Below are 15,178 nucleotides of genomic sequence, written 5' to 3'. Positions count from 1 at the left end.
TTTTTGAGATGGAGTCTTGCTTCTTCACCCAGGCTGGACTGCAGTGGTGTAATCCTGGCTCACCGCAACCTCCACCTCCTGGATTCAAGCAATTCTCCTGCCTCAGCCTCCCCAGTAGCTGGGATTACAGGCATCACCACCACGCCTGGCTAATTTTTGTATTTTTAGCAGAGACGGGGTTTCACCATGTTGGCCAGGCTGGTCTCGAACTCCTGACCTCAAGTGATCCGCCCGCCTTGGCCTCCCAAAGTGCTGGGATTACAGGCCTTGAACCACCACACCCGGCCCCTAAAATAGGAGAATTAACTCCAAAAACTCACATGGTTGTTGTAAGGATTAAAACAGCCCTATTTATCTCAAGTGTCCAGCAGACAGCCTGACCCATTACGTATTACTTTCTTCTTCCTTTAACCACCCACCCACTTTAGCCCTCACGCTGCCATCCCCCAGCCCCCAGTTCTATTTCAGGAAGCTCCTCCATCTCTCTGTGCTTCTCAAGAGTTTCTAAACTTCAGGATTCCCACCTTGATGTTGCTACTCCTGAAAATGCAGATTATATACAAGAGCATTTACGCAAATGCACAGCAACCCTGATACACGATTTGAATCCAAATCCATGTCACTGTTTAAGAAATAGATTGGCCAAGCACAGTGGCTCACATCTGTAATCACAGCACTTTGGTAGGCCAAGCTGGGCGGACCACCTGAGGTAAGGAGTTCAAGACCAGCCTGACCAACATGGAGAAACCCCATCTCTACTAAAAATACAAAATTAGCCGGGCATGGTGGCGCATGCCTGTAATCCCAGCTACTCAGGAGGCTGATTGAAGGAGAATCGCTTGAACCTGGAAGGCGGAAGTTGCAGTGAGCCGAGATCGTGCCAGCCTTGGCAACAAGAGCGAAACTCCATCTCAAAAAAAAAAAAAAAAAAAAAAACAGAAATAGATTAGTTCCACGCCAAGCACGGTGGCTCACGCCTGTAATCCCAGCACTTTGGGAGGCCAAGGCAGGTGGATCACCTGAGGTCAGGAATTCAAGACCAGCCTGGCCAACATGGTGAAACAACTGTCTCTATTAAAAATACAAAGATTAGCCGGGCGTGGTAGTGGGCGCCTGTAACCCCAGCTACTTGGGAAGCTGAGGCAGAAGAATCACTTGAACCCAGGAAGCAGAAGTTGCAGTGAGCCAAGACTAAGCCATTGCACTCCAGGCAACGAGAGTGAAACTACACCGTCTCAAAAAAAAAGATCAGTTCTAAAGCTGGCAAGTTCTAAAGGAGCTGTGATGCTCCATTCCAACACAAACTAGAAAACTTACTTTTAAATAAAATTATCTGCACCACTCCCTCTGGGTCTCTATATGAACGGCTCATGTTTCTATCACGCTAATGATCACTTTTGAACAATATTTGCATTTTTCTTTCATGTACTGACTCAAAAGTTCTCAACTCTGACTGCATATTAAAATCATCAGGGGAGCTTAGAAAAATATATAGATAGATACCCAGGTCCCACCCTAAATTCTTATTTCAAAGGTCTAGAATGGATCAGAAAAGGGTAGTTAAGTTTCCCTGGTGATTGCAATGCACAGCCAGGGTCAGGACACCCACACCTGTTGGGCAGGTCTTCTTTAATTCATCCTTGCATCCCCATCAGCTGGAGTGGCTCTTACACATAGTAAGCGTCTCATAATTGCTCCTGGCACAAATTAATAACCACTGGATTTTAGACTCCACTGATTATATTAATTCATTACAATATTTACTGAGGGTGTACGATGTACCAGGCACTGTTCCAGGCATAGTGTTCAAGTCAATTGTCATCATTAAAACGACGGAGGCCGGGCGCAGTGGCTCTTGCCTGTAATCCCAGCACTCTGGGAGGCCAAGGCTGACGGATCACCTGAGGTTGGGAGTTCAAGACCAGCCTGGCCAACATGGCACAACCTCGTCTCTACTAAAAAGACAAAATTAGCCTGGGGTGGTGGCAGGCGCCTGTAGTCCCAGCTACTTGGGAGGCTGACAGGAGAATCGCTTGAACCTGGGAGCGGAGGTTGTTCACACCGCTGCACTCCAGCCTGGGCAACAAGAGCGAAACTCTGTCTCCAAAACAAACAAAAAACAAACAAAAAAAACACCAACGCAACCGACTACTTCCAGGAGGCTGAGGTGGAAGGATTCTTTGAGGCCAAGAGTTTTGAGAACAGCCTGAGCAACATAGCAAGGCCGTCCCCTCCCACTCCCCCGTTTAAAAAAATAATAAAATAGCCCGGCGAGGTGACTCACGCCTGTAATCCCAGCACTTTGGGAGGCCGAGGTGGGTGGATCACAAGGTCAGGAGTTCAAGACGAGCCTGGCCAAGATGGTGAAATCCCCGTCTCTACTAAAAATACAAAAATTGGGCGTAGTGTCGGGCACCTGTAATCCCAGCTACTTGGGAGGTTGAGGCAGAGAATTGCTTGAACCGGGGAGGCGGAGGTTGCAGTGAGCCGAGATCTCGCCACAGCACTCCAGCGTGGGCAACAGTGAGACTCCGTCTCAATAATAATAATAATAATAAACGCAAAACAGAGAAGGGAGGAGTGAGGGAACTATCTTTGGGTCAGACAATCCGGAGTTCAATCTCCATTTTGCAGTCTTCCCTACAGCCCTTAACCTCCGTAACCTCCAGTTTCCTTCTCTGGGTAGTATCAGTGAGGCCTCTTCATCGGAGGATTCAGGAAGCCAGGGACAAAGACCCCACAAAATGGCCGCCAGCACCATTCTTTTTTTTTAAATTCCACTGACACCTGGTGAAGCCACCCTTATGGTTCACTCCACCCGCTGCGTCTCCTGTTCCGAGCAACTGACGCTGCAATAAGCGGCCGCCACCGGGAAGTGCCCAGAGAAGACCAGACACCCGAGGAAGGGCGGAGCAGAGCGGCCGCAGGCCCCGCCCAATACCGCGCTCAGCCTCCCCCGGGCTCCAGCCTCACCTGCTCGGCCTGTGGAAATGCACATCTCCAGGCCCCGCCCCCCAGAACTGATTGGCGGGTCTAGGCGGGGGCCGGGAAATCCGCATTTGCACCAGCGCCCACCCCCGTCCTTCCCACCCCCGCCCCTCACGCCCAGGTAAGTCTATGGCAGGCGATGCGAGAGGCCCGCAAACCTCAACGGGTCACGCTGCCATCCTCCGAACAGGAAGACGGCGAGGCGCAAAATACCAACCCGTCCCCTCTTCCCAAATGCGGGAAAACCCTCGACTGTTCCGCGCCTAAGCTGCCCTCAGGGTCTCCTACTGTGGGAAGGGCACAGCAGGTGGCAGCCCCTGTCCCAGCTGTGGGATTCCTTCCCCCAAATTGTGGGGGGAGAACACAAGGGGTAGTGTCACCAAGCGGCCAGTAGGAGCCCCTCCCACCCTCCTGCGACTGCTGGTTCGGGTCCACCCGGGGCGGAGGGGGAAGGGGCCACCGGAGAGCAGGTGGTCTCGGCGCAGCCTCCTGGGGCTGGGACCCAGGGGCGCTGATGGGGTACCCCGCGGCGTAGGCCGTGCCCCGCTAAAAGCTGAGCATATCTGAGCTCCCAAGTAATGCTCCAAGCGCAGAGCTCGGTGTGACACTGACCAAATCGTTACCTCAGATATTAATTACGGGCAGATATTAATTACGGAACAATAAAACGGTGAGAAAGCACGGCTGATCCGAATTCCCCGAGTGTGTAAACAGCGCTGGGGCGGGCCCGGCTTCTCGGGGTTTCTAAAGGAAGGTGGGCAAGGAGGCCCAGGCAACCGGGCGCTCGAACCCCAAAGGGCCGGCATCAGGCTAGGTGCCGCCCGGGGCTGAAGCGCAGGGACCCCCTCCCCACCTCCCCAGCCCTGCCCCGGGCTCATGGCGCCGGGAGCGGCGCGCGGCCAACCTGTCAGGCCCGGCCAGGCTGGCCCGAGCGCCGGGCTCCGGGAGGCGCGGACAAAGGAAAACGCGGGCCCGGGCCCACTCACCCGGCGCGAGGCCTGCTGTCCATCCGCTTCTTCTGGCGCACCGGCTGCAGCGGGATGTTGTCCGTCATGTCGGCGGCGCCGCCTGCCTTGGCCGCCGCGCCCCCCGCGCCGCCTGGGCCGCCGCCCGGTCCGGCCTCCGCGCCGCCGCCCGCCGGCGCCGCGCCGCCCCGGGGGAGGAGGCGGCGGCAGCGGGCGGGCCGGGCCCGCAGCGAGGGGGCGAGCTCGCGAGCGCCGGGCCACGCGCGGAGCCGCCCGCGCGGCCCGACCGACGGACACGGGCGCACCATGGGCCCGAGCTCCGCGCTGCGCCCGCTCGCTCCGCGCCGCGCCTGCCACGGGGGGCGGCCGGGCCGTGTCCGCGCCGCCGCGACCGCTGCAGTGTCCCCGCCCCCGGCCCGCGCCGCGCGCCCCCCACGCGCGCCCACCCGGCCACGCGCCCCCCGCCCACGCCCGCCGTGCGCGCACCCTGCCGCCGCACCCCCCGCAAAATCCTACATTCACAATCACATCCCAGCCCTACACACGCGCGCTGTGACACTCATCCCCACCAACATCTGACATGCACAATCACAGGGGCACCCGGTCACGCTCACCCCATCAGTCAGTCATTCTCACTCACTCTTGCACCAACGTGCATATTCACGCCCAGGCCCTACACACATACACCTGCCACTGCTCACTGCCTGCAACATCCAACATTCACAATCACATGTGAGTCCTGCACACACACATAACACGCTCACCCTCCTGTTGGTCACCATCATCCATGCACCCAGTTTCTCAAGCCTCACACCCACTTGCCCGCAGAAATCACAGTCACACAGGGACCCTCAGCTTGTCAGACTCCTTCACCCTCTGACCTTCACCATCCTCACCCTCATTCTCTATCTGGATTCTGGGAACTCACCATGACACACACGCACCTGCCTCTTTCATCCAAACACCCTTCAATAATCTGAACACCCTCATTCTCACACCAGCCACTTTCTTGGGCTTGCACATGGGCCCTACTCTCAGGCCTCAGTCACCCTGCATTACCTGTCACTGTGATTCACGGTCTCACACACACACCTATCTCCACCGCAGCCCACATCCACACTCACTTCCACACCCTCCCACACAGTGTCTAGGACCCATGAACTTTTCAAAGGCCTGATAAAGTTATGAGAGCAGGAAAAAAAAAAAAAACAGTGGGAAGGAACAAAGTGAGAGAGTTTAAAAATCAATATGTAACTAAAGAGCCTGAAAATGTAATACCACGTAAACTAAAGCTGACTTTTACATAGTTATATCTAATGACCGATCATGTTGGACGCCGTTTCTTTTTTCTTTTTGAAACAGAATCTCCCTCTGTCGCCCAGGCTGGAGTGCAGTGGCAAAATCTCAGCTCACTGCAACCTCCGCCTCCCAGGTTCAAGCAATTCTCCTGCCTCAGCCACCCGGGTAGCTGGGTTATAGATGTGCCTGGCTAATTTTTGTATTTTTAGTAGAGATGGGGTTTCACCATGTTAGCCAGACTGGTCTCGAGCTCCTGGCCTCATGTGATCTGTCCACCTCAGCCTCCCAAAGTGCTGGGCTCTTCCTTGGCATTTGCTAAATGCCATAGAGATCTAATTGGGACGAAGGAAGAGCATCCGGCCCAGTCCACCTTTCCAACTCTCACCAGAAGCCTTTCCCTGCTCCCATGGGCCACTGCGCTTGGCCCTTTTCTGTTGTTTTATTTTTTTGTTTTTTTAACGTAGTGCTAACTGCCAGCAAGTGGATGCCTTTTGTGTTTGCTATCATACAGGATGGAGCCACCAAATATCCCAGTGTCTGAGGCGGATCTCAAACCAAGAAGTGTGACTTATCTCATGCCTCAGAGAAGTTCCTCAAGAAAAGAAGCATGTCATTAGTAATTGCTGCATTGCACCTTTGGAGAGGAAATAGCATTCTCCAGCCAACAGGCCTGGTGTGCCTTGCTTCCTGCTGTCTCTTCTACATCTAAAATGATGCTTCATACATAGCATGGCACAAGTTGGCACTCAATAAAGGCTTCTTGCGTGGAAGAAGCGTAAACACCCTGACACACCAATTATGGCATCAGTGTGGGTCACACCATCTCCCATCTGCTTTGCTAGACATCCCCCTTTCAAACTCCACACCCTCTTCTCAACCCCACTACTACACAGGGTACAAGAGAAGACCGAGGAGGCCGGGCGCGGTGGCTCACACCTGTAATCTTGACACTTTGGGAGGCCTAGGTGGGCGGATCACTTGAGGTCAGGCATTCAAGATCAGCCTGGCCAACATGGTGAAACCCCATCTCTACTAAAATACAAAAATACAAAAATATTTAAAAATCACCCGGGCGTGGCCGGGCGCAGTGGCTCACGCCTGTAATCCCAGCACTTTGAGAGGCCAATGCAGGCAGATCACGAGGTCAGGAGTTGGAGACCAGCCTGGCCAACATAGTGAAACCCTGTCTCTACTAAAAATACAAAAACTTAGCCAGGCATGGTGGCAGGCACTGGTAATCTCAGCTACTCAGGAGGTTGAGGCAGGAGAATTGCTTGAATCCGGGAGGCGGAGGTTGCAGTAAGCCGAGATAATGCCATTGCACTCCAGCCCAGGCAACAGTGCGAGACTCCGTTTCAAAAAAAAAAATTAAAAGTCCTACTTCTATGATATGAATATTCACAGTTTTCCCTAATTCAAGAATGAATACAAGAGCATTATCAATGATCATCCCTGAAAGATTCCAGGTAGGTTTTTAAAATACAATTTAATTAGCAGGATTTTTTGTTTTAGTAGTTTTCAATTTATAGAAAACGTAAGCAATTAGCACAGAGAGTTTCATATGTCCCCATCCTATATCCATGTCCCCAGTCATGGGGACAGTTTCCCTTATTAACATTTTGTGGTACATCCAGGTGGATCTTAAATATTTCATTGTTTTTGTTTTGTCAATACTCTCTACTTTTTCTCTAGCAAAACGTGTTGCTTTTGCAATAATTTTTTCTTTAAATAAGTTTTTAAAAGATGAAGGAGCCCACTGTTAACCTTCAAAGGTACTAACACTCTCATATGGAAAGAGAGGGGGAAATTGTAGGTGGTTTTTTTTGTTTGGTTTTTTGCCTTTTTACTTTCCAAATTTTATTTATTTATTTATTTATTTTTTTGAGATGGAGCCTCACTCTGTCGCCCAGGCTGGAGTACAGTGGCACAATCTCGGCTCACTGCAAGCTCCTCCTCCCGGGTTCACGCCATTCTCCTGCCTCAGCCTCCCGAGTAGCTGGGACTATAGGCGCCCACCACCATGCCTGGCTAATTTTTTGTATTTTTAGTAAGGACGGGGTTTCACCGTGTTAGCCAGGATGGTCTCGATCACCTGACCTCGTGATCCACCCACCTAGGCCTCCCAAAGTGCTGGGATTACAGGCGTGAGCCACTGCGCCTGGCCTTTACTTTCCAAATTTTCTTTAGTACACTTTTATAATCAGAGGAGAAAATACATTTTTAAAAAAACTCCTTTTTGTTTTCATTTTTATTATTTTTTGAGACAGCATCTCACTCTGCTGCCCAGGCTGGAGTGCAGTGGCGTGATCTCAGCTCACTGCAACCTCCGCCTCCCAGGTTCAAGCGATTCTCCCGCCTCAGCCTCCTGAGTAACTGGGACTACAGGCACACACCAACATGACCGGCTAATTTTTGTATTTTTAGTAGAGAAGAGGTTTCACCATGTTAGCCAGGCTGGTCTCAAAGTCCTGACCTCAGGTGATCCACCTGCCTCGCCTTCCTAAGTGCTGGGATTATAGGCATGAGCCACTGTGCCTGGCCGCTTTTATTTTAAGAGAGAGTCTTGCTCTGTTGTAGCTGGGACTACAGGTATGCACTGCATGCCAGGCTAATTTATTGTATTTTTTGTAGAGACAAGGTTTCACTATGTTGCCTAGGCTGGTCTTGACCTCCTGGGCTCAAGCCATCCTCCTGCCTTGACCTCTTAGTGTCCTGGGATTACAGGTGTGAGCCACTGCACCAGGCCAAAACTCCTTTTCAGCAAGATAATCCCTCAGGAAGGGACGCACCTGCAGGGTTAGATCTCATCTTGAGAGAGAATCAGATGCCTGCTTGGGAGAAGCGAGACACCCAAGGGATCACCAGAGCGGTGCCAGGGTCTGGGAGAGGGGCAAGGCTGGGGGAAGTGATGAGATGTGAGAGGTTAATCTGAGGCCCCCTTCTGAGGATACAGCACCCCTCTTCCTGACACAGCACTACCTTCTGCCCAGGAATAGTCACCTCATGGTTCTGCTTCCTCAGGAAAAACCCCTTGACAATCCTCTCCATCCAATAGGCCCTGGGTACAGTGCACCCCTGACTCCTAGGTACATGGAGTGGAAAGGTCCTGGAGGGATAAGCCAATCTAGTCTGACTTCTACTTTCCAGAAATCAGAGAGACTGTGGCCCACAGAGGTCATGTCACATGCCTCTATGTCACATGCCATCCATGACTGATGGATGGCCAGCTGGAGCCGGAATATACCTTGAAACTCTCATCTTGGTCCACCGTGAAGCCTTATGTTCATAGACCTCCAAGGCCACTCCTGCTTTATTATTTATTTGTTTGTTTGTTTGTTTGTTTGGAGACGGAGTCTCACTCTGTTGCCCAGGCTGAAGTGCAGTGGCATGATCTCATCTCACTACAAGCTCCAACTCCCAGGTTCAAGCAATTCTCCCACCTCGGCCTCCCAAGTAGCTGGGATTACAGGCGCACACCACTACACCCGGCTAATTTTTGTATTTTTAGTTGAGACGGGTTTTTGCCATGATGGCCAGCCTGGTCTCGAGCTCCTGGCCTCAGGTAATCCACCCGCCTCAGCCTCCCAGAGTGCTGGGATTACAGGTGTGAGCCACTGCGCCCTGCCCCACTGCTACTTTGGACCTGCTGTGAAGGAGTGTTTGGTGGTAAGTGGGCAAGAAGTCAAGGGTAAGGGCAGTGATGAGAGATGGAGGAGGCAGGGGAAATGGGAATAAACAATAAATATGCTTTGGGTAAACTCAGGCTGAGAATGAGAAAATAAGATCCTTTTAGCGCCTACAATTCTCTCTCCATGAATTCTCTCTGAATAAACATTCTAGGTATCCCCCAAAGCAGTTTCCCTACTTTGGCACTATTGACATTTGGGCTGAATATTTATCATGGGGGACTGTGCTATGCATTATAGGAAATTTAGCAGCACTCTCGGTTGCTACCCACTAAATGTCAGTAGCTGCCTCACACCAGCTGTGACAACCACAAATGTTTTCAGACATTGTGAAATGTCCCCTGGGGAGACAAAGTTGTCCCTAGTTAAGAGCCACTGGGCTAGAATGTGATGTTAAATCATTTTAAAATCTCTAATAAGACTGTGTATGTGTGTGTGTGTGTGTCTTTTTTTTTTTTGAGACAGAGTCTCCCTCTGTCACCTGGGCTGGAGTGCAGTGGCACCATCTTGGCTCACTGCAACCTTCGCTTCCCGGGTTCAAGTGATTCTCCTGTCTCAGTGCCCCGAGTAGCTGGGATAACAGGTGTGTGCCTCCAAGCCCGGCAAATTTTTGTATTTTTAGTAGAGATGGGGTTTCACCGTGTTGGCAAGGCTGCTCTTGGACTTCTGGCCTCAAGTGATCCTCCCGCCTTGGCCTCCCAAAGTGCTGAGATTACAAGCCTGGTGTGAGCCACTATGCCCAGCCAACTGTGTCTCTCTCTAGCACTTACCAATCCAATCCTTTCCCAGCCCTTTGATTTTTGTTTTTTTGGGAAAGAAAAAGAACGTCTTAGGTTGAGAACTTTCCATAAACAACAATATCTAGCTAAAATTTAATAATATTCTGGGCTGTGTGTGTATTTTTGAGATAGTTGGCCAGGCACGGTGGCTCACGCCTGTAATCCCAGCACTTTGGGAGGCCGAGGCGGGCAGATCACGAGGTCAGGAGATCGAGACCATCCTGGCTAACACAGTGAAACCCCGTCTCTACTAAAAATACAAAAAATTAGCTGGGCATGGTGGTGGGCACCTGTAGTCCCAGCTACTCAGAAGGCTGAGGCAGGAGAATGGCGTGAACCTGGGAGGCGGAGCTTGCAGTGAGCCGAGATCGTGCCACTGCACTCCAGCCTGGGCGACACAGCAAGACTCGGTCTGAGATAGTCTTGCTCTGTCCCGCCCAGGCTAGAGTGCAGTAGCGCGATCATGGCTCACTGCAACCTTGGCCGCCCATGCTCAAACTATCCTCCCACCTCAGTCCCCCAGGAAGCTGGAACTACAGGCATTCACCACCATGCCCAACTAATTTCTGAAATTTTTTTGTAGAGACTGGGTTTTGCCATGTTGCCCAGGCTGGTCTCAAACTCCTGAGCGCAAATGAGCCTCCTGTGTCAGCCTCCCAAAGTGCTGGGATTAGAGGCGTGAGCCACTACATCCAAAAATATTCTGTTTTTACCTCCAAAAAGGGCACTAAGAAGGCTAGGGGGAAAAAAATCAACAGATGTCCAATCATTCCGTCAAGCAGTCTTCACTAAACACCTATAATGGTCTATGCATAGAGGGTACAGTCAGACGCAGCCCGTTTCAAGGAGATGACATCCTAGTGAAGGTCGTTAAAAACTTTGAAAGCATCGGCCAGGAGCAGTGGCTCACACCTGTAATCCTGGCACTTTGGGAGGCCGAGGGGGGCAGATCACCTGAGGTCGAGAGTTCAAGACCAGCCTGACCAACATGGAGAAACCCCGTCTCTACTAAAAATACAAAATTAGCCGAGCGTGGAGGCGCATGCCTATAATCCCAGCTACTGGGGAGGCTGAGGCAGGAGAATTGCTTGAACCCAGGAGGCAGAGGTTGTGGTGAGCCAAGATTGCGCCACTGCACTCCAGCCTGGGCAACAAGAGCAAAACTCTGTCTCAAAAAAAAAAAAAAAAAAAAAAAAAAGGCCGGGCGCGGTGGCTCACACTTGTAATCCTAGCACTTTGGGAGGCCGAGGCGGGCGGATCACGAGGTCAGGAGATCGAGACCACGGTGAAACCCCGTCTCTACTAAAAATACAAAAAATTTAGCCGGGCATGGTGGCGGGCGCCTGTAGTCCCAGCTACTCGGAGAGGCTGAGGCAGGAGAATGGCATGAACCCAGGAGGCGGAGCTTGCAGTGAGCCGAGATTGCGCCACTGCACTCCAGCCTGGGCGACAGAGCGAGACTCCATCTCAAAAAAAAAAAAAAAAAAATTGAAAGCATCAAAAAGATGACTTGATAGCTTGCCTTAACATACCCTTCCAGGTTCCCTGTGTCTTTCATCGTCCTTGAGCTATTTTACAACTCTATAAATTGTAGAAAACTGATAATTATGCAAATGATTCTTGTCCATAGAAATGCAAATGTATTTTGCCAGTGGAATGCAGTTATTGCCTGTGGATATTGATCATGTTTTGCATCTGTTTTTAAGTTCTTTTCACCATTCCTAATTGCCAGCAATTTAGGAGCTCATTTTAAATTCTCCTCTGAATCAACTGTAAATTTGTGGTTTTTTTTGTTTTTGTTTTGTTTTGTTTTTTTCTTTTTTTTTTTTTTTTTTGAGACGGAGTCTATCTCTGTCGCCCAGGCTGGAGTGCAGTGGCGCGATCTCGGCTCACTGCAAGCTCCGCCTCCCGGGTTCACGCCATTCTCCTGCCTAAGCCTCTCCAAGTAGCTGGGACTACAGGCGCCCGCCACCACACCCGGCTAAATTTTTTGTATTTTTAGTAGAGACGGGGTTTCACCGTGGTCTCGATCTTCTGACCTCGTGATTCGCCCGCCTCGGCCTCCCAAAGTGCTGGGATTACAAGCGTGAGCCACCGCGCCCGGCCTATAAATTTGTTAATAATTCTTTGATGTGTGTTCATTTTATACAGGCATACCTGACAGATATTGTGGGTTTGGCTCCAGATGAAAAAAGAAAACAACTTTTATCTCAGGAATGCAAGTGTTTTTAAATTATCAGGCCCAGAGAGACATTAAAATGAAGCAGCAATCACGTTTTACTCCCTCCTTTGAGCTATGTATTCATCTCCTGAAACTGCTCGTTACTGCCACAAGTAGCTAGAAATTAACCTAATAATGCTGCACCAGACACTATAACCCACACTCCATAGGTTAACAATGTATAGTCAATTACTAATCAATATTATTTCTGTAAACCAGTGAGAATTTCTGATGATCAAGTTTTTATCAGCCCACTCCCTGTCCGCTATTTTCCCCTTTAAAAACTTTAGGAGGCCGAGGAATTAGGATTCCTTGACCGTCTGTACAAAAAATAAAAGAATTAGCTAGGCCATGGTGACACGCGCCTTTAATGCCGGCTACTTGGAAAGCTAAGGTGGAAGGATTGCTTGAGTCTAGGAGGCTGAGGCTATAGTGAGCCATGATTGTGCCACTGCACTCCAGACTGGGTGACAGAGCGAAACCTTGTCAAATAAATAAATAGGCCAGACTCAGTGGCTCATGCCTGTAATCCCAGCACTTTGGGAGGCCAAGATGACAGGATCACTTGAGCCTGAGAGTTCAAGACCTGCTTGGGCAATATAGTGAGGCCTTGTCTCTACAAAAAATACAAAAATTAGCTGGGCACGGTGGTACACGCCTGTAGTCTCAGCTACTCAGGAGACTGAGGTGGGCAGATTGCTTGAGCCTAGGAGGTTGAGGTTGCAGCGAGCCATGTTCGCATCACTGCACTCCAGCCTGGGTGACAGGGTCTTGCTCTGTCACCCAGGCTGGAGGGCAGTGATCAATCAATCAGTCAATCAACCAATCTGTTGGTAACAAAAGCCATACAGAAGTCATATCCAAGGTTACTTGGGGCTGAGTCTTCCAAGCAGCTGTCCTCACTTTGGCTCAAGTAAACTCTAAATTGTATTTTGGGCCTCAGCCTCTTCCTTTTAGATCAACACAGACCACAATGATAAAGCAAATATTGCAATAAAGCAAGTCACATGACTTTGGTTTCCCAATGTATATAAAAGCTACGTTTACACTGTATCCTGTTAAGTGTGTAATGGCATTATATCTAAAAAACAACGTACAGGCCGGCCACGGTGGCTAATGCCTATAATCCCAGCACTTTGGGAGGCTGAGGCAGGTGAATCATGAGGTCAGGACTTCGAGACCAGCCTGGCCATCATGGTGAAACCCCATCTCTACTAAAAATACAAAAAATTAGCTGGGCGTAGTGGCAGGCACCTGTAATCCCAGCTATTCGGGAGGCTGAGGCAGGAGAATTGCTTGAACCCGAGAGGCGGAGGTTGCAGTAAGCCGAGATCGCGCCACTGTACTCCAGCCTGGGCGACAGAGTGAGACTCCATCTCAGGAAAAACAAAAAACAAACCAAAAAAAAAATGTACATACCTTAGTAATAAATTGCTTTATTGTTAAAGATGTTGATGAGCTTCTGAGCCTTCTGGAGTTGTAATCCTTTTGCCCATGAAGGATCTTACCTTGATGGTGATGGCTGTTCACTGATCAGGGTGGTGGTTGCTGAAGGTTGGGATGACTATGCCACTTTCTTAAAAATAAGACAACAATGATGTTGGCTATATTGATTCTTTTTTTCTTCTTCTTCTTCTTTTTTTTTTTTTTTGAGACGGAGTCTTGCTCTGTCACCCAGGCTGGAGTGCAGTGGAATGATCTTGGCTCAATGCAAGCTCCACCTCCTGGGTTCACGCCATTCTCCTGCCTTAGCCTCCCGAGTAGCTGGGACTACAGGCGCCCGCCAACACGCCCGGCTAATTTTTTGTATTTTTAGTAGAGACGGGGTTTCACCGTGTTAGCCAGGACGGTCTCGATCTCCTGACCTCGTGATCCGCCCGCCTCGGCCTCCCAAAGTGCTGGGATTACAGGCTTGAGCCACCGCTCCTGGCCTTATATTGATTCTTTATCTGAGATTTCTCTGTAACTTGTGATACTGTTTGAAAATATTTTACCCACAACAGGCTGGGCGCAGTGGCTCACGCCTGTAAGCCCAGCACTTTGGGAGGCCGAGGCGGGTGGATCATGAGGTCAGGAGATCGAGACTATCCTGGCTAACACGGTGAAATCTCGTCTCTACTAAAAATACAAAAAAAATTAGTCGGGCGTGGTGGCGGACGCCTGTAGTCCCAGCTACTTGGGAAACTGAGGCAGAAGAACCACTTGAACACGGGAGGCAGAGGTTGCAGTGAGCTGAGATTGCGCCACTGCACTCCAGCCTGGGTGACAGAGTGAGACTCCGTCTCAATCTCAAAAAACACTTTCTTTGCTCATCTGTAAGAAGCAGTTCTTTATTCATTCAAGTTTTCTCCTAAGATTGCCACCATTCAGTCACATCTTCAAGCTTCACTGCTAATTCCAGCTATCTTGCTCTCTCCATCACATCTGCAGTTACTTCCTCCGCTGAATTTTCTTGTTTGTAAAGACAGGATTTCACTGTGTTGACTGGGTTGGTCTTGAACTCCTGGCTCTCAAGCCATCCTCCTCGGCCTCCCAAAGTGCTGGGATTACAGGCATAAGCCATGGTGCCTGGCTCCTTCACTGAAGTCCTGAACCCATCAAAGTCATCCATGAGGGTTGGAAGCCACTTCTTCGAAACTCCTGTTTATGTTGATATTTTGACCTTCTCCCATGAATTACCAATGTTATTAACAACATCGAGAATGGTGAATCCTTTCCAGGAGGTTTTCACTTTACTTTGCCCAGACCCATCAGAGAAATAACAAACTACGGCAGCTTACAAAATGTAGTATTTCTTAAATAGTAAGACCTGGAAGTTGAAACTCTCAGAGGCATTTGAACCAGAGTCATTCCATCTTGAATAGGAGCTGGGGAAAATAAGGCTGAGACCTACTGGGCTGCATTCCCAGGAGGTTAAGGCATTCTTAGTCACAGGATGAGATACGAGGTCAGCACAAGATACAGGTCATAAAGACCTTGCTGATAAAACAGGTTGCAGTAAAGAAGCCAGCTAAAACCCACCAAAACCAAGATGGCAACAAGAGTGACCTCTGGTTGTCCTCATTGCTACACTCCCAGCAGCACCATGACAGTTTACAAATGCCATGGCAACATCAGGAAGTTACCCTATATGGTCTAAAAAGGGGAGGCATGAACAATCCACCCCTTGTTTAGCATATCATCAAGAAATAACCATAAAAATGGGCAACCAGCAACCCTCAGGGCTGCTCTGTCTATGGA

At 50.1% G+C, this 15,178-nt stretch overlaps 1 protein-coding gene across 1 annotated transcript in view; it reads right to left on the bottom strand.

The window, feature by feature from the left end:
* ATP9A (ATPase phospholipid transporting 9A (putative)) overlaps positions 1-4,162 on the bottom strand; it is a 174,123-nt gene extending 169,961 nt beyond the window's left edge. Inside the window, exon 1 of the mRNA XM_055266582.2 lies at positions 3,975-4,162. Within this exon, the coding sequence (XP_055122557.2) occupies positions 3,975-4,042 (68 nt within the window). The 5' untranslated portion in view covers positions 4,043-4,162. The remainder of the gene's footprint in view (positions 1-3,974) is intronic.
* Positions 4,163-15,178: the final 11,016 nt, after the last annotated feature.

Source organism: Symphalangus syndactylus, chromosome 24, assembly GCF_028878055.3.
Source record: "Symphalangus syndactylus isolate Jambi chromosome 24, NHGRI_mSymSyn1-v2.1_pri, whole genome shotgun sequence".
In the NCBI taxonomy this organism is placed as follows: Eukaryota; Metazoa; Chordata; class Mammalia; order Primates; family Hylobatidae; genus Symphalangus; species Symphalangus syndactylus.
The sequence above is the reverse complement of the archived record's forward strand: the minus strand, read 5'-3'. Positions and strand labels throughout refer to the sequence as shown.